The 23,112-nt window shown below is 38.5% G+C and overlaps 1 protein-coding gene across 3 annotated transcripts in view; it reads right to left on the minus strand.

The window, feature by feature from the left end:
- Nucleotides 1–23,112, minus strand: part of LOC106139092 (ecdysone-inducible protein E75) — a 96,844-nt gene that overhangs the window by 4,345 nt on the left and 69,387 nt on the right. For 2 of the 3 annotated variants that reach the window (XM_013340454.2, XM_060944499.1), the window contains exons 2-3: nt 7,201–7,289; nt 1,237–1,381 (exon numbers count right to left, since the gene is read on the minus strand). In XM_013340454.2, the coding sequence (XP_013195908.1) occupies nt 1,237–1,381; nt 7,201–7,289 (234 nt within the window). Of the gene's footprint in view, nt 1–1,236; nt 1,382–7,200; nt 7,290–10,494; nt 10,837–23,112 lie in introns of those variants that run through there. The other variant, XM_013340455.2, reaches the window with a different exon arrangement.

The following is a 23,112-nucleotide window of genomic DNA, read 5'->3' on the forward strand; positions in this document are numbered from 1 at the left end:
ATGAAATAAAATGATCGAAGAATTAATTATTATGAATACCTACAATATTAGAAGCAGGGGGACTAAATTTAAAATAAGTGGGATATAAAAGAAAGCGAAATCATGTTCTGTTATTGAACATGATTACTAAATTATTAAAAGGATAAAAAAATATTGTGATCAACAAAAGTATTGACATAGTTCAGGAAAATGCCGCAAGTTTAATGATAGCGCTGTGGTCGGCAGCGCGCCATCTATCGTCGAGCGGCAGAACTAATGTTACAATTTATAAATCAAACTAGTGTTTGTGATAAGATTTGTAAGGACTTTTGAGACTTTTTATATTATTAAATTACAATAATTAAAATTGAATTCACATTTTTTAGTTTTAATTTCAACCAAATCACACTGATAATGTGATTTATTAATTTTCTTAAAAAAATTCTTTGATTTAATTAATGTATAAGTATTTTTTAACCTGTTATTTACCAGATTGCATTAAATTTCTTAAAAATCGTAATAAAGCATTCTTATTGGTTCTCTCCGTATCCATGATCATAATATAGAAATCGTAAATGTCGTATACTGGAATGATCACAAAATTTAATTTGCATGCAGTGAATCTATCAAAGAGCAACGAACTTTATTACGAAAGTGAAAACATAAATTTCACTCTCGCGCTTACGAAATGCGCCTTTCTCCGCTTTCACCGCGGTTTAGCGGGTACAGGCGGGCGAGTGTCGCAACAACGGCGGGTACGCAGTGCACGGCCGTCGACCCGCTTAGCGTGCGCTCACCCGCGCTTGCATAACCGACCTCCCACACGATGCGCCCCCCTACGCTCGCGAAATAGGATCTGTCCGCGCCAGAGGCGCACGCGTCTTGCGCTGCGTCTCGCTCGTCCCACTTGGCGCATTGAGATGGCGCGCGGACGACCTTCCCTTGCTAATTGCGTAGGCAGTCGGTGACTCGTTGCATACGTGTTCACGCATCTACGAGTACCATACTACACCAATTAACACTTAGTTACATAATTTCGCACAGGCTGATATGTGCCGCCGCGACCTATTTCTTGCCTATTTATTTTACGTTTACTCAATGAATATAATTTTATTTTGAGATTTCAATAAGATGACAAAATTTTAAAAATTTGATAAAAATTTTATACAATAAGTTTACAATGAATTGATTTTGACTTTATAATATTATAATATATATATATTTTTCTTAATACAAATAAAAATATTTTCTACTCACCATCTCTGCTCATGCCAACAGCGATGCATTTTTTCAGTCTGCAATACTGACACCGATTTCTGTTGATTCTAAGGATGGAGCACTGTTGGTTTTTCGTGCAGGGCCTGTACTGGATCTTCTGTTGTATGGACCGCCGAAAGAAGCCCTGGGGATCACAGCGACAGTTAGAATCTCGCTCAATGTCCGAGCTCTCGTCACTGGAGCAGCCAGAGTCCGAGGACTCCCGGCGCGCCTCCAACATGCTCACTAGTACCGAGTGTCGCTCGCGCAGTTCAGCGCCGCACGACATCGCACGCACCATTCACTAGCACACACTCGCCACAAGCACCACCACTCTCCTAGCTCACTGTGACGTGACTGTTCTCTGCAATAGGCTTTCGACTGCACCGACACGGTTGGCGACTGACAGCGTACTGTGCGGCGCTGCGTCGCTCGGCGCACAGTTACCCGCGCGACCTACTTGTCGGACGCCGACCCAACCGAGAAAGTGAGAGTGCCCCCGGCCCCCTCGCAATCCCTCCGTTCGCGCTCCTAACGGTCCACGCCGCTCTAGAATGCGCTGCTGCCGCTGCACCGGTGCGGCGGATATAGGCCGGGCGCATCCCGGCGGCGTCGCGGCGCACGGCCGTTCACCCCGGGTCGTCGACCGTTCGATTGCACAACCACCGCCCTTCCCCTCCGCACCCCTATGGCCCGGGAGCTAGGGCGCAGCTCGCTCAGGTCGTCGACCGGCTTTACGCCTGATGACGTCAGGACACGTCACGGCCTACCTCAATGCGCGCGCGCTCTTCTCTAGGGGGTTGTATTGTAATATAATTAACCATCGAATTGATACGAGTGCTTATGTATATATTAATTATTTAATATATTTTTAATATGATCTTTCTTGAGGGTGATTTTGTTTAAGTTGAAGTGAAGGCGGGATTTATTATTAAAACTCTTTTTTAATATGGTAAATATATATATGCCTACTAGTAGTGAATAATAAATTTCATAATAAATAATATTTGCCCTACTTTATACTAGACACTAATTCTTTATTCCAACGGTTGTTTGGTGGGGTTCAAATAATTTTGTAGTATTTTGTGTTTACGTGCATACCTACTAATTACATGGATTCGTGAGTACGGTACGGAGGCTGCGCCGTAGTAAGAGAGCGAGCGTTCAGCGCGAGAGGCGTTCGGGTCATTGGCCCAATTTCGCGTTGCCATCGATCCATTGTACTGTGCGAGTGGCCCATAATTGGTCGCAGTGCGGGCACTGACCGACCGCGCGGTCGTCGACCTGATGCCGCGAAAACAAAACCTTCCTCGCTCGTCCCTCACCTCCTCTCACATCTATGATAAATATCAGTCGAATTATTTCGCGTTGTATTAGCCATGCATATTCGTGAATTGTTATATTGACATTCCTTTTGGTACGCTAGACACGTTAGAAAATGACGTTAAAAGTTCGTGAGTCGGTTAACTATTTTATGACACATCTACGTTTTCCCGGCATTTTCATAAAATCAATCGTTATAATTGTCACCGCCATAACGTTATTTATGCCAAATTGGTTCCGAAACCTTTTCCTGTTATTTATACAGAATATATGATAATGACTAATTTTGTATCGAAGCAAAGGTTCCATATTAAATGTTTATAAATGAAGACTATCATATCAAAAGGTCTTTAAGTTTTAATTAAAATAAGCACAATATGTCAACGACCGCTGACTAATTAACACGGTGACTTCAATATAAGCTCTGAAAATCATCCTGTTTGCATTCCGTTCTTACTAAAATCAACTAACACTAAAACCCAAATAAAATACACATTTTGTATAAAGGTATTTTAACAATTTTCCTGATTAATATAACGTTTTTGCTGATTTAATAATGATAACTTGATCAATCAATCAATCAATGAAGTACATCTACAACAGCGTTTTTGCTGAAAGCAGTTGTTTCTTGTCACATCGTTTATTTGTTCTCACAAAGTTATGGGCTAGATATAGATACATTGAGTCATACAAAGCGAAAAGTAGAACAAATAAATATAGCGTTATATAGAGAAGGTTTCGTCAGTCGTATGTAGGTCGAGCCGCCATCCATCTATGCTTTTCGACATAGCGACTTTGCTGATTGTAGGCCGCCCAGCCACGGCGCTTGCTCGGTCAGTCGCCGCGATAAGCGATCGCCCATTTTTTTGGTCGTTAACGTTACATTGACATAGATTGCTTTGGATTATTGCTAACTGTAGAGTATTGTAAGTAGTCTTTGCTTATTATAATTGTGAAGAATAACATAGCATAGCAAGTTATGAATTGATTAGTATTTTCATTCAAATATCTTGAACGCGAATGTTGATAAGTCTGTACCTGACTACTTTAATAGTTACTGAGTAAATTTAAAAATAATAAATATGACTGTCTATAAGAACATCTTAACATTCATGACATGAATGTTATTAAATATTTTTTTTATTAATTGCTACAAATGGTTTTAATGAAAACAGAGAACACTCCAAATTTCGTAAGTGACGTCAGCTCATTCAACATGTAACGGCGCAGGGCAATGACTTGAGCGAAGTCTGCTGACGCATCAGTTTCTTAGCAAGCGACCTCCTGGCTAACAGTCCCCTACGTGCCTGTCGGTGCAGATGTTTATTTGATAAGGCTTGGCCTACCTGAGTCATACTGATAGGTTTACTGATTCATTTTCTGCTCACGAATTATGAAAAGCCGATACATTCACTCTTTCCGTAAAATTTTAAATAGTAGCACCAATGAGATAGTTATATTAATTTTTAATGTTATTGTGGGAAATAAAATAATGTTTTGCTTTCCTATATTAGGTGATCCAGTGTTAAGCTGAATAAAAGCTTTTGACAAAAATAATAGACAAATATGTAAAATAAATATATAATAATAAGTTCGTTTTATTTAAATAGATTAATTGCTTGCATTATTTTAATTGTTTCATCAGATTAGGCGATTAGTAAACAATCAAGTTCAGCAAATATACTACCTACATATATATTCAACAGGAAATCATAAATGGACACTCGCGCGATGATCCCAATAAATATGGCTGCTCAAAAGATCAATGAACTTTAAAAGCTGACAGTTCAAAAATAATGTGGGTTACGTTCACGTTGCGCGTACATTCGTTGTCCGTAAAAGTTGTTTACGGGCGTCGTGAAGCGAATGCCGGGGTCGACGCCCGCAAGCCCTGCACCACGAATTGGTGCCGAAAAATAAGCGACCCACAACATTCGAAAATAAGTCGGTCATGAAAGAACAAAGAAAACCTTTGTATATATCACACCACTGATATTTGTGTTCATTCGTGCAATGTTTATGTTTCGTGATTGTTACTTTTAGGCATTTATATATAGGTACATACTAATTAAAAGTATTAAAAAAATAATTAATGGAAACGGAAACAAATATAGAATACAACGTCTGAATTTATTAGTATAACTTGAATACCCCACATATTTCACTACGAACGAGTACCTTTGATTAATACAAACATTATTATTGAATAAACCGAGTTCATTGACTTCCAAACTATGTTTCCATACGCTACGCCGCCGCTGCGAAGTAACGATACATCGTCATTTACTTTCCATACGTTTCCACAAACTTGGTGGCAGCACTGTCGCTATAGTAAACATAGCGCCATCTCGCGCTTAGTAGCTGAACTTTTAAAATGAAAGTTTCATACTTTTATCGCTAGTTGGCGCTTACAGTCCGAATGACAATTTTTCCAAGTTAAAAAGATTTGAAATTTTTGAATTACTGCTATAAACGAGGTGAGTTACTTCGTATTTACCACTTTTTTAACATTTTGTATTTTTATTAAACTCTATTCAGTAATTATATAATTCCTTTTTTCAGGCTTAATTTTTTTTTAATCGAATCCTGAACGGTTATCCTACCTCAAATAGGGGTGTCTCAGCACATTAATTATACATTTTACATATCATACGTATATCATCTATGATGCGTTAATTTTTGGTGTCATTTTGGTTCACCTTGACTCGGAGTATATTCACATATATGTACTTAAGTATGGTTGTCGACAAACTACCGATAAATTATCTGCAGCCAGTGAGTGATCTTGAGACTATTATCATCTGAAAGTCGTCTGGTTAATAGCTGCACAATGCACCAGACGGCCGAGAGCCGAAGGACATGCTTTGTACCACAGGGCAAAGAAGAGCCCCGACGGTCGTTGGGCGATTTAGTGCTCTGTGCTTTGTCCCATCGAGCTCCAAACTAACTTGTTAAGTACAAAACCAGTTTATTGTACACTTGCACTTCTAAAATAGCCGTCTGCTTCCTTTCTTGTATCGCTGTCACGCTCATGTATGCAACCTTTGTCGGGTCAGCATCGGTTACTGACTCTAATGCAAATTGAATTTAATGGAATCATTAATTATCCGATTATTGCTTCTTTAGATGGTTAATTTAATTGCAGCAAGAAAATACATGCGCCCGAACGATACAAACGTCCTTGCACGTGTTATTTTAAAATATATATTTTACATATAAATTAAGGTAATTTGTTTATATTTTATGTTAATTTACATCTTACTAGAGGTAGAAAATAGTTTTTACTATTAAAGTATTATCGTTTATAAAAAGTTAATATTATTTATATGATTTCGTCTTTTATAACCTATCATCGGTCTGTCAGGTCAGTTTATACCTAGCTTCGTATGGTACTTATATTTTAAAGCGTATTTTGATATTTTCTGTTTGTTGACATTAGTTGGCAGTCGCGCCGGGGACGGCCGGGTCTGGCCTGAGCCCACGACCTTGACGCGTCATCTTTTATTTGGATCCGAGATGCTCGACCTGTTTGGTTTTTCTACTTTTATTTTTTCGCTCGTTCATTTATAAATATCCTGTAAGGCAACGGCATATTTTCATAAAGAAATTTTAAAGTAACGTTTTTCTTTGTATAAAAATGATGGACTTTGTTTAAAAAAAAGCAATAAGTATGCGGGCGCAGTCTTTATTGTAAATATGACAAGACAATGTATCTCAAGTGTCCATTCCATACATCAGTCTCCGTGTGAGCCCGTGACCCAACGATTACCGGGAACCTGCCATATGTTGCATACACAAATAGTGGTCGAAAATAATAGGGGAAGTAATAAATATTCTTACACCGAGGGTCTTTTTTCTAAGTGACGGCGTTTAACCTCGTCATTTGAGTTGACCTCGTTCTATGCACTTTAAAAATGTAAGTTAATTTAAAAGAGCGCTGGTTCCCGTGTGATTGTGATTGCTACGGGACAGGTATCGATACAAAAATTAAATATAAAAGAATTGGGGCGATGGGCCGGCCTCCGCCATCAGGACGAAGCAGGTACCAACTTGTCTGTTGTCGACCCGGGATCGAAAACAGCTTTTTTAACAAGTTCACACGATTGTTTATGGATTTTGTAATTCATATTTCATTAAGAGACCACCCTATCCGCAAATTGATGTGTTTTATTTTATCAAGGATATAAAAAAGTGTCAGTAGCGATAGTGCAATCAGATTTACATGTTTGTATTTATTAAGGTCACCTGGTCAGGCTTTGTTCTCTGAATGCAAGGAGATTGTTTTCCGTGTATTGCGACCTTGGTGTTAGTGCACTAGCAGCTGGTATGAGACGAGACATACCCAGGGGGCGGGGGAGAGGGGCGGAGGTCTGATCTGTCACCCGCAGCCACGCTTCCTGCTTGCCGACGCAGACAATCGACATCGAGACTACCCGTATGCATGACTCAATTAAATTACTTCTATCTTCTGACACTAACAGTCACTATACCTAAACAAGTTCATTAATTACAGAGAACAAAGAGTGGTGAGACAGCTTGAAATTAATGTGGTGCTAGTGAGCATTATAAAGACGAGACTCGTATTGAATAAACATTAAATTTAAGATATTGAAATGAGGCAAAAGAAAGTTCAATAATTACCTTGCACCCTTCACAGGAATGGACACCGTAATGGAACCCACTGGCTTTGTCGCCACAAACTCTGCATAACACTGTAGTTCCATCGAATTCTGAAACAAGCAAAGGATAAAGTTAGATAACATATACATCTTTAATACTTGAGAGTTGAAAAAAAAAAAAAATATAACAGTAGATCCTTAATGGAGCTGCCAAACTTTAATTACCTGTAAAGTAAAAAAACTTGACAAAACATGTGAACAATCAGTTTTCGTAATAAGCAAAGTATTGCATGTTATTTATAGCTTCGTTAAGATTACGTTTTCGACCGAGTTTGGTAAAACATCCTGACTGACGAGCGAGGCTTGTATAACAAACATTTGCACGTGATTTAACCGATAACTCGGTGACCTTGTCGACTAACGAACGTTCAACTTGCGCTCATAATAAATTAGTCACAGCTTTTGTAATGTGATGAGTTGTCGTCAATTGGTAGTCATATGACTACATCAGCTATAATATGAATTGCAATGATCGATATTGTCTTATTGTCTATCTCTTCCTTAAAACATTAATTTTTGAAAAGTACCTACCTAAACGTACCCGTATTTTCGCAGTACGTCAGAAAAGTAATCGGGATCATTAGCAACTACGTTTTAATATTGACATTAAGATTAGAAAAGCAAACCAAAACAAAGACTAGGAAGTTAAATGTTATCAGCAGCACGTGCTTTTACACGTCGCGTGATTTGTGTTTCTCTCTTAGCTAATACCGCTAATCTGAATAGAATTCGTTTGCACTGAATGATTGAAAAATACTCACTTGTAAAATATAATCTAGAAATTATCTAAAAATTTTAATGAAGCCAGCAGAAATCACTTTAACTAACGAAGCAGTGACGCAACCATCATGTTGCGTGCGTCAAGGTGACACTGAATAGCTATTTTAGAAAGTCCCTATTCAAGTTGGATAAAGTCAACGACCCTTCAACGCTGCATAACAATGTTATTTATGATTATGCTAAATTGATAATAAATTCCTTTATTGTTCTTAATAATGTGGCAGCAGGTCAGGCGACAGCTATTATTATCTAACACATAATTGAACATAGTACTATTAGTAAAGTGCTATCATTAGTGATGTAAAATTCGGCGAAGCCGTTAACGAGCGAAGTCGTTTCGTTAGTAGGTCAGAGATAGAGACGTCCCGAAACTACAACAGGTGATTTACAATGACGGCGAGCAAGAGGGCCGCGGGGCGAGCAGGAAGGGCGCGGCGTCTCGATCGGGAAACTGGTTCGAGCGCCCTCGCTGCTCTCACTTTCCTCGCCCCGGAGTTTGTTTATTAGTTAAAGGAACACCATGGGCTTTTGGAAGAAACTTTCTATTTCTGGCGCACACCACTCGCCGCGGGTCGACGTTCGCCGCCGTCGCTTTCTATAATGTTACTTTCTTTTTTCTAGAGGCGGTTACGCGAGGGCTGTAAGTGATTCGATCTCATCTCGTGCATCACTTTCGTCGGTGCGTATACATAGTAAAGTGGGGATCACAATAGAGCAGGGAAAGCGCCGTGGAACGTAACTAGTGCAGTTGCAACAGAGTCGGTGGCATGCAGCCATTTCTCCTCGTGTGATGCAACTGGCGCGTTTTTCTTTCCAGCGTGTGTGAGAGTCGTTCGTTCGTTACGTCAATTAAGAGGCGAGGAAAGCGAACGAGAAAGTGCTGCGACCACGTAACGCGGCGAGCTCGACCGTGCGAGCCACTGACGCGGCTGTTCTGACCGCCTACTGCCCCATCTATGTCAGGGCGATGTTTGTTTGTAAATAAATACTCTACCATTAACATCAGCACGTCTTAAATGTGTCCTTAAAAATAACATGAACACGCCTGATAAAATGTAACTCGTAGCAGTTTTTTCAATAATACCTACGTGATTATATAAATTTTGCAATTTGTCATATTTACATCTCATCATGTCACGATTGGACCACTAATAATATACCTATATTGATTTTGCATAGAGCCAATCAGGCTTATACCTACTTTGGCTTATACTCTTACTGATATTACCGCCTATGGCTGAATAGTTAGCTAGCGGGTGTGATGTGACGGCAACCCAGCGAGAGAAAAGTAAAAGTGGTGTGACCAGGCAGCTGTCGCCGAGCGAACCTGCTCTCTAAGCGTTTATTTACTTCGTACAATTTCTTACATCATTAGTCTGTTATTGTTATAACTCCGTGATATTTGATCGTTGCTGATAATGATCATTAGTAAAAATATTTTCTGTTAACGGTTAACTCTTTGTCAACTTTATAGAAAAGGTTGGGAAATTTTCGTAGAAGAAATCGATTACCGATAAGATCATTAGTAATCGATTGCAAGTATACAGGGACTCCCTGCAGTTACGGTTCGATTTGAACCCGATCATTGTATGCAGGGGCTAAAATGGCATTATTTGACGATTGCAGTACAAGTTTTGCACAATGCAGTTTTAATTGTTTTCCATGAGGCCCTGCCGTGTGGAAATGACATGGTGATTAATCAAATATTAGTTCTGCGAATGGTTTTGACAATGGAATACAAACTTGTATGTAGTCTTTATGTCAGTAACCCTTTTATTTGTAGTAAAGAAATGATCATTAATCAAGTGAAACGTAGGTAGGTATTTTGATGAAATAACTTGGAGAGAACTGAGGGATATGTCTAAAAACGCCGGCTAATATTTCCATGATATAGTTAAGTAGGTAAAAAGTTCATTATATGGATAATATTTAAAAAAAATATTATCCATATAATAATTTTTCTTCATATTTTACGAAGCTAAACACTCTTTACAATTAATTGGTGCAAGTCTTTAGCAAAATTTTCTGAAAAAAGTAAAGCTCCAATATCTTTTGCGTAATAACTAATAACCTATGTACCTACGTACGCAATTAATATAGACGATATATGTAAATACGAGAATCTATAGTTTGCTATTATTGTATTCTATTATTTTCTATTATTGTGTTGTACACATCGTCTCAAATGTTATTAATCCAATGAAATCTCATAAGGTACGATCGTCAAGATAGAAACTGTTGATAGGACTACAAAAGCACATTTGATAAATAAGATGTTAGCAAGTAACAAATTATTGAAAATTGATATGAAAATCTAGGTAGGTATACCTTAGTAAGTACCTACCCACCCACTAAGCGAAGCTCTACACTACGTAGGAAGTTCTATTTCGCGATTCTACTATGCCGTAAATTAGGTAAATTATGTTAATGTTGATCCGAAACTTTTGTAAACAATGTTTATTATAGTATGTCCCACCTATATGCAGTTCTGGTTCCCGCTCCTTATGAACAGGACTCATCATTCTGCTGTCTGTTGGCGTAGGCGCATCGTAGCGCCCGTAGCTACTGTCGGGAGACATCACTAAAGTCATACGTAGGTACTTAAAACTATTTAATTGTCTTTTCTCACTACACTACACGTAAGCCACATCCGAGCCTGATGGCTCCAGCTGTCACAAACGTCCTCCCGGCTCTACCTCCGAATATAGGACAGGAGTGCATGGGCCGAGATGCGCGGCCGGTCCGTCACGAGTCGGGAGGGATGAAGGTCGCTCGCCCGCGATATTACCGCTGCACGCGCCGCGTGCGACTCACTCGAGCTCGATCGACGAACTGAACGAGGGCCGCGCGCGCTCTTGCTTCAAGTCGCGCGAGCCTTCCTATAAGAGTGAAAGTCTGCAAAAAGATCAGCGCTCCGTACGATACAATCAGTTCGACGACTAAGCGCGGCTCGCCAAGCGATATTCGCTCCTACGAGCCACCGAAGCCTGCCGGTCTGCGCTTCGAAGCGAGGATCGGCGCGCTTCGAACTCCGGTCTCCGAGGTCATTGCCGCGCGCCGCACGGACCAATCGCTGGCGCGCACAATCGTGCGCGGTGAGCGATTGGAGGGTTGCGAGCCCCCGTTCCCCTCGGCCCGCTCCGCGTTCGAGTTCGAAGACCCGAACCTTGCGGCGCACCGCGGCCAAGGTCGCGCGAGAGCGGCACCGACAGAGACTCCAACGAACGTTCGAGTGGGACGCGACTGCCGGTTGCGTCACACTACAAAAATATTTCTGGTGATGGAACGCGACTGAACTTGAACACGAAATCGAGCTAATGGATGGCAGGCGCTGTAGGTCGCTGTGTGACGGACTGACCCGCTGCCCGCTTGCCTCTATCCTCCTACCCCCTTAAATATACGCAACACTTCCGGGATTCAAAACAACGGATCACTTTCTCTATGTGATAATATTCTCAACACAAACTGACCAGTCATATTAGGTATTATATAGGTAGGTAGAGTCACAAAATAACTGAAAGTTTGTGAGTTGTGACAATGCAAAATTAAATTAAAATAAACGTAGGTAGGTACATATAAAAATAAATAATTTAAATTCTTATGTAACTTGAAGAAGTAAATAAGCATAAGTATACATACCTACTTCTTTCAAGACGCCATAAGAAGTGTAACGTTATCGTCTGATAACAAGGTATAGATACGTAACAAGGTGTTTTTATAACTTCACATAATTATCACGCACCTACGACGTATTCCTATCAACAATGGATACATAAACACTGCCTTTATATAACAGCGTGTTACGGTTATACTTTTAATACAGAGCCTTATTAATGGCATGATAGAGTGTAGTTTTGTTTAGCGTACGTGTTATTTATGTGAGATCTGCCAAGCGGCGGTGGGCGGCGCGGAGGGTGAATGACCTGGAAATTTTGGCGCAGGCCGGTCAAGGCCAGCCGCGCTACAGGCTTAGCACACTTGTTGGTCTGAATTGTAGCATTTGAACTCCTTTATTTAATTTAGGCAATGAATTTACAATATTTAATGCAATATTCTTCCTACATGATTGGAAACCGCATTTATTTGTCTGCTTTTTTGCTAATAAATCAGTATCGTATTGAAAACTATTTTTTTTCATGTAGATAAACATAGATCGGCTAATAACTCAAGTAAGATGGCACCGTTGAATAACGAAATAATTATAATAAGCGAAGCTACATGGCTACGACAAAGCTACGATGTGCTACGAAATATTATTTTATATGAATTTACTTTTTGGAGCAGAGTGATGAATAATATGTTGTTTTGTTCAAATTTAGCTTAATATTTTCGCTATATTCGAAGCATTTAATTATAAGAGTCAACTTTGCATACGCTAAAACTAGTAACTCTAACTTTGGGTTTTATGACGCAATTATTTCAGTCTTGCGGTTCGATATAGCGTTAAAGAAAATAATAGAGTAGAACGAACACGTCATTGTGTAGGTGCCCTTAGATGGCAGCTTCGCCGGCCGTGTAGAGATTTTATTGGCTTTTTATAATATATACACATTTGCTACTTAATGTAACTAGTCTTTACCAAACACGAAATGATCGATCAAAATATTGCCAGATTTTAGGAGCGTTTTCATTCAAAGCAAGGTGTAAACATGTTTTTGTTCCATTATAGAAATTTTGCGCAATATTTTTATCTCAAAATATGGTAGGTTATCTCATATTTGTTGCTATTATTATCCCGCCAGATGCACGCACACGTGTTTTAAAAAATAGTAGCAGATTATGAATTGTTATAAAAGGGTTAGAATTGTATGTGCGTGGGCTCCGCGCCGTGTCACAGAAAGATGTTCACCCATTTGGCTGTATTTACAATTTTTTGCCACAATTATTTCGCTTCGATACTTTCCCTTTTGCACAAAAGGAAGCTTTTTTAAAAGGTTTCGCAAACATCCACCTACCTGCATTCGATCCCTAACTCTTTCATAAAAACACCGGATTGAACAAAAATCCGTTGATATCATTTAACAATTTTTAGTTAAATATAGAAGTATGTATGTTAAAGAGCATAATTATGTGATAATAATTATAAGCATAAATTGATCTTTTCTTAATTTTGGTATGCTGGAAGAACGATTAAAATATATACATACACATATATATATACATAAACCGTTCAATATGAAAGAAAATATCTACAAAAATTCTTAAAGTCAAAAAAAAAAATGTTTCCTTTTTCTTATTTTTTACCTACTTTGTTTTTAGAAGTCAACCGCTTGACCTTTCTATACACAATGAGGTGGATAATAAAAGCACAAAAAGTGCACCATATGTGAATAGCGATTAACGTGAAAGTGAATAGGAACCCTGTTTTTTCCTTCCTTCCGCTGCCCTCACTTTTTAATATCGGGGTGCGAATATCGAATTTCAAGCTAGAGTCGTAATATTATCAAACGTGCAAAGGAATATGAACCGTATTTGGATAATAATAAGGCCTTTATCGGCTTAATAGTTTGAAGTGACAAAAAGTTGGAGACGGGTGCCGTCAGTCGGTAGCCACATGTACGGTTTGCATTGTTCGCTGTGACCACGGCCGCAGCCAGGAGACGGGACTCGCTTTCGATGATCTCGATTGATCGAACGATTTTTTACCAAATTGTAAAAAGTCGATGCCATATTGTTTGCAATTTATGGCTTCTGTTTTTTTGAACTTCCGGATTAGTTTTTCGTATCCGTAAGATGGTATTATTTTATCAGTTATAAAACTATACATCATGGACAAAATTCAAGTTAAAGTATGGTTTAGACATATCATGTGAAACTCGTTAAACCAAACGAGTTTTTAGTCTTTTGTGAAAGAAATATATAAAGGGGTACCAAATATGGTACAAGGATGAAGGGGGCGAGTGGCGGCCGGCCTTCTTGTGACAGGCGAAGGACACGTGCACAATGGCAGAGCGTGCCCGATGAATGCCTCAACGGGACTGCATACTTTTTATTTACTATCCCGGTCGTAAATTAGTTTAACAACTTTTCTGCTCAAAGAATGTGGTCAAGGATACCTTTTATGACCGACAACCGCAAGGGCCTTGTGAAATGACGTGCGATGTCATTATTTCTTGAGGGTAACGCGCACAATCTTAAGATTGTGTTGCTAACAATAACAATCAAAGCAGAATACAATTTTTATAATATTTACAAATTTTAAGTTGTCCGATCAAAGTACGTGATACATTTGCCAACTGAGAAAAAAGGAAACAAATAGTAAATGCCCTTCATTGGAGAAATGAGGTCGAGGTTGCACTTGAAGTATCAATTAAGTACAGACATATGTACATGATGATTGATTAATTGTTATATACCTAAACGTGCACGTGTCTTCTAAATAAACATTTGTAACGAACGCGCAATAACATTGTAATCGAATGCCACGTTTGAGTCGGCTGGAAATTTCTGTGGAATCACGAGGAGCTTCGTTGGCAGTCCGGCTTGGGGCGAAGCCCGAATGTTTGCAGGCGGCGCGGTCAAGGTCTCCGAGGCGGCGACGCTGCGAAACATGATCCTGGACGATTGATACTTCACCATATTCCATTCCAAAACAATATTTTGACACCACGTTTAAGTTGAACAAAATATTTATAAGTAGGTTGTAAAATATTTAGGTGTAAAGTGAAAAATTTATGACGTAATTATTCATTATTTCAATTATTTAGGTAAATGATAATCATTCGTTTTTTATTTAATAAAAGATATTAAATAATAATTAGATATGACCTATGAACGTTGATTGACTATTTGACTACGTTACGATGCCTACGTGTCATGTTGTATGGAAAATCAATATCTTGATAGCTTAGGTATTGATGTAGTACTTCCTAATGCTAGGTCTGTTTGTTCTGTTTTGTTTTTTTTTAGGTCTGTTTTTTTACTGAAGTGTCAGTAAGCGACGAAGAGTACCGAGAATCTCCGAGTTTTTCCGAGTCAGCGCGAGGTCAGCACAAGTCAATTACCCCATTGGTTGCGGAGCCATGCGGCGACAACAGGCGCGCACCTCAACATCACACATCAATAACCTACCGATTTCTCCCTGATTAAGAATTACAGTGTGAATTTCTCGAAATTAAAGACATTTAATTAAATATAATTCAATTTAGAGAATTTTTTTATTTAAATATTATTCTAAATTATAATGTTAGCCAAAATGATTTGTAATCATTTTACTTCCTATGTTGCGAATAGTTGAAAGAATTTGGTTATTAGTGGGTGTTTATTGATTTCAATAGCTCATACAGACCGTGTGTCCGGACGCGCTCAATCGTGGTCGACCTCGGCTGATTCGGCAACCCGTGCCAAGGTTAAGGTCAACTCGTCGAGTGTGCTCAATTAATAGCCCAAAGCCTGGGGCCCCGCTCCGGCGCTGCCTTATTTAGGTAGTGGCAACTAATAATAATCTCCTTGTTAATCTTATGAGTTGGATAAGGAAAATGTCCTATATCTTTTGTGTTAAAATAATTTATTTACCCACATGTCATGTAAATTGGGAGATCGGTGAAGTCCAATGAGAAATACAATAATGTAGCTAAATTAGGCAAATGAGTAAATTAATTTGAAATACGATTTTACAATTTGTCGTTTCAAGATCTAACAAGAATAAAAATGATTTTTATAATGCGAGTATATTATTTCGACTGCAGCCATATTTACCTTAGAACGATACCTTACGATATCAAAATTATACAATGAGATATAGTACGACCACGCGGAAATGATTTATTCACTATTGCTTAGAAATAAATAGCACGATGCAAAACGTGCGACCCTGTCGAAAAACATGCTAGGATCGTTTCCTTGTTTCAAATATCGGAACATGTCAATGTCGACACCGAATTAGCCGCAATGTCGCGCCCAAGGCAACGTGACATGACACGGAAACCGCACTCGGTCTAACGCCATTATCAAACAATTTGGTCGAGGCCGCACTGATAATGTGTGAACTCTTTAAAATCGCAACAGCAAGATTAATTTGTAATGCTAATCACATGTAAGTGACGCGTAATTGTTTGTTCTTCTTATTGATTTGATATTTAAACAGTGGAATGTTTTTTAAATAATATCTTTACGTTGTGATCTTGAATCTTTTTTTTCTTAATAACTAAACGTAATAAAGTAAACATATTAAAGATAAGACCTAACTTATTACGTTTCTCACAATTATTTTCATACCAAAAAGTATCCTAATATTAAACCAATTAAATGTAACTATGTAACTTGTAATCGTAAAATAGTAGTCTTAATCAAGGATCGCCAACCCTTTCCCTATTTGGTCACCTCGCCTTGATATTAAACAGTGTTAAACTTCCTACTCCGTCTCTACGTCCCTACGTCGTCTCTACTCCGTCCGTACAGACAACAAGAAATCTGAATTTCGTAGATTCGATATTCAATATAACTTTCAGTGCAATCTAATAACACAAAAGAAATTTAATGGAACAGTCTAGTCTAGCCCGCTGACCGAAACACGAACGAACGCGAACGTGCCAATTAGAGCATTGAAATCGGATATTGGTCCAAGATTCCAGAGCTTTGTTTAATTAGACGTTATTATAACGCAATGAGTGGAAATGAGAGAAGACTTGTGCTTGCGCAGCAGATCCTCGCGGTACTCGCGTAATCAGAGCATTGCGGCTGTCCAGACGCTAGCGCATCATCGCTTGTATAATCTCCATGCGGTGTGCGCACGCGCAACGCTGCATTACGTTGTATTGCACCTACTCACCTACCCAACACGTAGCGCGCAAGAATGAGGAAGTGCATTCTCATTTCCTTGTGTTACATTTAACTCGACCTCATTATTGACAGATAATTCTTCATCATATTATTCCGAGACCTCAATTAGAGTATACTCAATACTCATTATCATCACCACATAATATGACGTTACATAATAAATGTTATTAAACGTTAATGTTCATCTTCCACCTCTTCCTTGTTGTTTATCTGTCATTAGGGAGATTATTATTAAAGATACGTGCGAAAATATAAGATCATTACATTAGATCAATTCGTGGAAAACTATCGCATTAGAATACTGTTTTAGTCAAAATTTCTTCAAGCGAGAATAATATCCATATTCAATGAACACGAGTCACTTGAACTCGGAACTAAACTAAATACATTTTTATGAACATCGTATGGTAAGATCATCAGTGAAGATGATAAGCCTGATAAAATACGTTAAAATTTTATTGTGATACATCTGTAATAATTTTGGTGAAATATCCATAAAAAACGCGGCCCAAGCGTTGTGTTGTCGCTATCACAATCATCTATCGTAGTTTAAAATCTGTTATGCCTTGAAGAGGCGAGGAGCTTAGAGGCGCGCGGGGAGAGCCGCAGTTGGAATATTGCGCAGCATTCGCTCCTGAAAACGTGTCCGAAGAAAGTTCACGGCCGCGCGTTGACGTTACCACCTGCCGCGCCCCGCGCCCGAACCTCTACCCGCGCTTCCGCTACCCGCCCAGCCTTCCGACTCCGACCATCTCGCCATACGCCCACAATGATAACGCCAACTACGAAATAATTCAGACTACAGATGATATCCTGATTTCTTGTTTGATAATTTGACTTTTTGTACATACAAACGTTCATGCACATTTTTGCTTCGCTCACATCCAAGTAAGCTCCTCGGTTTTTATATCACCTGTGGTGAAAGATGGGTTATTGGTATTTTACATATATTCAGCATGCTGAGATCCACTGAAATTACATTGATTTTATTTCTGAATGTATGAAACTGTGCTTGCCTAGAGCTTATTTGTATCTACACTAAATTACACTTGTAGGATAAAGACCTATTATTACAATTCTTGATATATTAAAATTCTTACTATGGCATTCAGCGCAGGTCTATGTGCGTGAACTGCGTAGTGAAACTATAATGAAAGATTGCGTTAGTCTCTATCATTTGTCACTTCTTGTCACAAAGAAGGTGACAGCTAAATCGTCAATCAATATTGATGAAATGTGTAAATATCCTTCATAATAATAGTACATTGTAATAACTTGGTATAGAAATTAATTGATTGTAACAAGTACTAGCATACCAGCCCCAAAACTTAAGGGTTGTTAAATTACTTTTGTACATTTCATTCGATAAAGGGATGATTAATAAAACTTTTGAGTTAGAATTAGTTGTTTCCTCGAGGTGTTGTTTAGCGTTTAGGGGATCCTCTTTCGGAGTGGTGTTGGCCTTGGCTCGTTCGTTGGCCGCGGCGGGCGGCGGGCGGCGGGCCCGTGTACCGCCCGCGATAATTTCGGCAGTTGCGTCGCTCTGAGTCTACTGACCCCGCAGTTGTTTGCGACGCAAATGATCCCCCTTGACTTTATTTAAATCATCCACTTTGTCAGCCGTTGTAGATACGTTCGAATTTGCTTTAAGTTCGGCGATGATATATACCTACGTAAGAAATAATGGTGTTCTCTTTGAGTTGGGTGAAGTCTTTCGGAAACTGGGAAACCTACGCTTGAACTTCAGAGATTAAGATTATATTAAATAGTAGTACTTTCATGATCAGTTAAACAGAAACTAAACTAATAGAGTAACATGAATTTTTACATACAATACGAAGATTCCATAACATAACTTTTTCTGATTACGTATAAAATCTTTGATAAGAAAATAATGGTAGTTACTATAGAAACTGCGTGTGCCAACTTCCCACGTTTTTCAGATTTGGTATTATTGAATCTTATGACACTTTCAATTTACATTATGTCATTAAAACAAGAAATTTATGACACAAAAATACGATTTAATCGAATTGCCTATATATTTAATAGGATATAATAATCAAGAGCAAGTAAGGAAGAATTCCACTTAAGTTTCCTGCTTGATTACACGGAGGTAGGTCCCTAATTTTTAGATTATAAAGATAATAAATATCATATGATATAGATGCACCTATGTAAATGTTGTTTAGTTAGATACGCGGGCGCAGCATGTAGAGAAAGTGCTGTGCATTACCTATAACCAACTTTCATTTGATCACAGACCGGTTTCAATCACTTTTTACTACATTACATGATAGTCCCGTGTCAACAACAAACGCCTACTATGCACAATGTGCACAATGACTGCTTTAATAATAATAACACTGTTGAAATTTTCAGTTAATAGATTGCTATTGAGTAAATTATCTTTTAATAGTTTTTAGTACATCTAATCCTTTTTTTCTAATTTAAATGTATAATTACTTGCAAAAACAGGCATGATTATAGGTTCAATTACATTTTACAGTTGGCTCGAATAGAAAGAATAAGAGGTGCTGCAAAAGTTCATCAAACTGATTGACATAAGAATGAGTTTTCCACCTACGCGGATATCACTGAATTTGGTATGTAATTACTAAATTTAATTACAAAAACGTGGTTCTAGATACGAGTATTCTTTAAATAAGGACTAATTCAGTCACAATGCAATCTTCGTTATTATGCTTAAAAAACATTGAACACCGTTTGTTTAGTAAATTCTGGCAAGTAAAAAAAATCAACCGGTGCTATTGACGTCGCGGTTTCGATTTTGGCAATCGGTAATTTGTGTCTCATGCATTGTGTGAGCTCACTTCCTCGTCTCCCAGCTGGCAGTGAAATGAGGCACCGAGTCGCACCATGTTATTAGTAAAAAGTGGATTGGCAGAAATTTCGTCATTTACATAGTCGAGTCTTTTGTGCTGTTTTTTTAGGAGGAAGAAGGCGGTATGATACACTTATGGCACGCCGAGCACACGACATACGTAAAGCCGCGTGCCCACACTACACATGTCAGTGAAATTTGGTAGGTGAATCGTTTAATTTTTTCCTACATTTATTATATTGTAATCGAAACAGCATATGGTTTTATAACAAAAGAAGTGCTTTCTTTTTTGGAGTAGGTATAATTTAAAGTATATTAGTAAAAACCTGCATCAGAACGATTGTTCCATGATAAGCATTGCTTTCATCTTTAACTGGCTAGCTCTAACAACTTAGTTTCTTACATTTATTCTTGTGGGATAAAATACGAATGTCACTTTGCACTGGCAATATTGTCAATGGGTTAGGTGGATATCACAGAAGGGGACGTGGGTCATAGCTGAAGTCGGCGACCGCGTGGCCGTGCACTCAACTCGCGAGTACGTAACGGTGTACCGCGCTTGCCTTAACATTTCAACAACATGTACTAGCTAAGACTATATACAGAATAGTCATATATAAGAACAAATATGAGCTTGAACAGTTGTTAATACGTAAACTGTTGATAATACCTTGATTTGAAGGACCTTGAAATGACGTTGAAGGGTGCCGTGGTAATGCGCTGTGGTAGTATTTTTTGCCTCGGTCCCGGGTTCGATCTTTGGCCTGGCCACGATGAAAAACATTTTTTTATCGCCTGAGTAAGTAATAATAAGTAGTTATTATAATGAAGTATACTTAAATAAGGCCCATAAAACAAGCCTTGAATTTATGTAGGTGCTAGCCCAATCTGTGTGATGTGTCCCGACTCGTATCAAACTCAAATTAGCGAGGGATAACCCAAATAAATGGGAACAAGGTTTAAAATAAGTAAGATGCAGGAGATAAACAAGCATAGGTAAAGGTTTGACAAAAGGATGACAATTCAAAAGGTTTAAAAATAATGCTACACTTCAGTTCTTAAAGTGAAGATTTATTGGAGAAATTATAACTTATAATGTCTTTTTTCTATTCTTAGTGTACTTTTTTGTTTTCTTAGAAACGAAACAACGACCCAGTTCTTTTGTTGATTTGAATTGTTACGAGCTATTGTGACGTAGTCGTTTACATTTCTAAAACCAAATCGAAGAAACTGTGACCAGCGTACGACCACAATGGGAAGTGGGAACTAGGATCGCGACGACGGTCGTGACCTATATTATTTTCAGATCAGAGAGCAACAAGCGAGCTTTAAAACCATCTGCTACTAAAAAAACCGTAGAAATCTGCCAACCCTTAAGCTGACTTCCTTTTTAATTTCGATTTTAAAGATTCCAAATTTTTACTTTTATTGAAAAAATAGCGCAGGTAAAATTAAACCCACTCATTGTTAAAAAAATCAAAGATGCGATTCGACCTACCCTTTCTTTGATATCGAGTTTCAACAACAGGTAACGTCCAAGTTTTTGCCGAATGGGTATCTTTGTGCAAATCCACGATATCCAACTCTTCTGTGAAGTCGTGAAAAAGTCCCAGCATTATTGTTTAATCGAACCTTTTGGTGCAAAAAATGTAAAGATTGAACTTTTTAAAGAATAGTTTTTTAACTTCCTTTTGTTGCGCGATTTCGTAACCGACATTCCCAGATAGGTGATGTATTGTGTCATCGCTAAACGATATCGCGATCGAGGGATACTTTTTAAATCCACGTCTTAATGATAAAATGTCAGCGGGGTACCACGAAATATTTTCACAACATTGTATTCTCATAATATAAGGCAATTGTTCTGAATTTGACGTTTAATTTATATTACATGTAAGACGGATGGCCACTAATAAATTAGATTTGATCAATTCAGTCAAAGTAATTAAAATTCTAGTAATGTGAATTTCTTCTTTTATAAGCAGACTTGAAAAAGATCAAATCCTGTTCAAATTATAAGAAATTGTCTTATTTTATTATTGTAAGAAACCTACGATAAACGCGGTTTGCGGTTTTATAACGTCAAAATGTATTGTGAATGCAGAATTCCTGATACAATATCGAAACAATGTAATGGACCTGGGGCAAAAAGTTTGGTCACTATTATTGAGTCGTTGTTCGATATTATGGTGATGTTTGAATGCAAATGAATGCGGTTTCGTTTATGGCATCAACAAATGGGGGTTTGTGCATTTCGATACATTTGCGTAAAAAGCCCGGCGGGAAGCTCGGACATCATTACTGTGGTTAATGGAGCAATGTTACTGGGGATATTTCATATGAAACGTTTAAATAGAAATTAAAAGCTCTCTTCTATTCATCGCCAATAGGCGTGTCTGTGACCGCCAAATAGACCGGAATGTCCATATTATGTATGCGTTAGGAGTCCAGTTGCAGTTGCATTAGTAAGCGCGATTGCACGACAATTGCAGCGTGATGACGGCAGTTCGCGCTCGGGCATAGGGCGAGCCCCGTTAGGACGGGGTGACTGACTCCACCACTGCAGCCTGGTGCATTGTGCTTTAACGAGAACACAGCATTACGTGCAATCATAAACGAGCCAACAAACTTTACCGCTGCGGCCTCTACACCATGTCGACACCACCTTACCTGCAATAAGGAAAATTGCAAATTAATATTTAAGCACTCAACTTCTTAATTTATTTACTGTGACACCATCACTCAAATTGATGTTACGTGGCTACGTGCCGCCTAACAATACGCAGTTGTATAACCATCGAGGACATTCACACTTCACCAAATCATTTTATATGCTAACGTGTTCATTGTGTCTAAGTCAAAGTCGATTAAATAGCGCGCATACATTAGTATTTAAATAGGAATTTAACCGATCTATTGAATGTGGCTTCAGTTGGCACAGGAAACGGGTAGGGTCAACGTTCGAAATGGTGTCATTCACTGTCGAAGGTAACTACTGAACCCGAGCTGGGTGTCCTTGAAACAGCCACAAAATTGCCAATCTCTCACACAGACACAGAAAGTTTGGTGTATCACGATGTTATAAAAAAGAGCACACACATGCAGTTAGTACTTATATACTCAAGAAAGTTAACCCACACAAGTGCCGGGCGAATAAAGTAACGTCGAATTTGGTTACCACCACACGCGAGCGTGGAGTCAACGGACCGCAAAGAGCCATGAAAACTGAACTAAACGTGTAAATAGCATTTGAGATATAGAAACAGAATGACGCTAATAAGTGTTCATTATACGTTGGCACGTAAAGCACAATATACCTAAAACACATTATGTGCAATTTGATCACACATTGTTACACTTTTGCATAATAATATATGTCGTAATTATGTTTTGTATTGGTATTAGGTCTGGAAGCTATTTAAACAGTACCTCGACTATGTCGTGAAATCTCTAAAAATAGGACTATTC

Source organism: Amyelois transitella, chromosome 5 (assembly GCF_032362555.1).
Source record: "Amyelois transitella isolate CPQ chromosome 5, ilAmyTran1.1, whole genome shotgun sequence".
NCBI lineage: Eukaryota > Metazoa > Arthropoda > Insecta > Lepidoptera > Pyralidae > Amyelois > Amyelois transitella.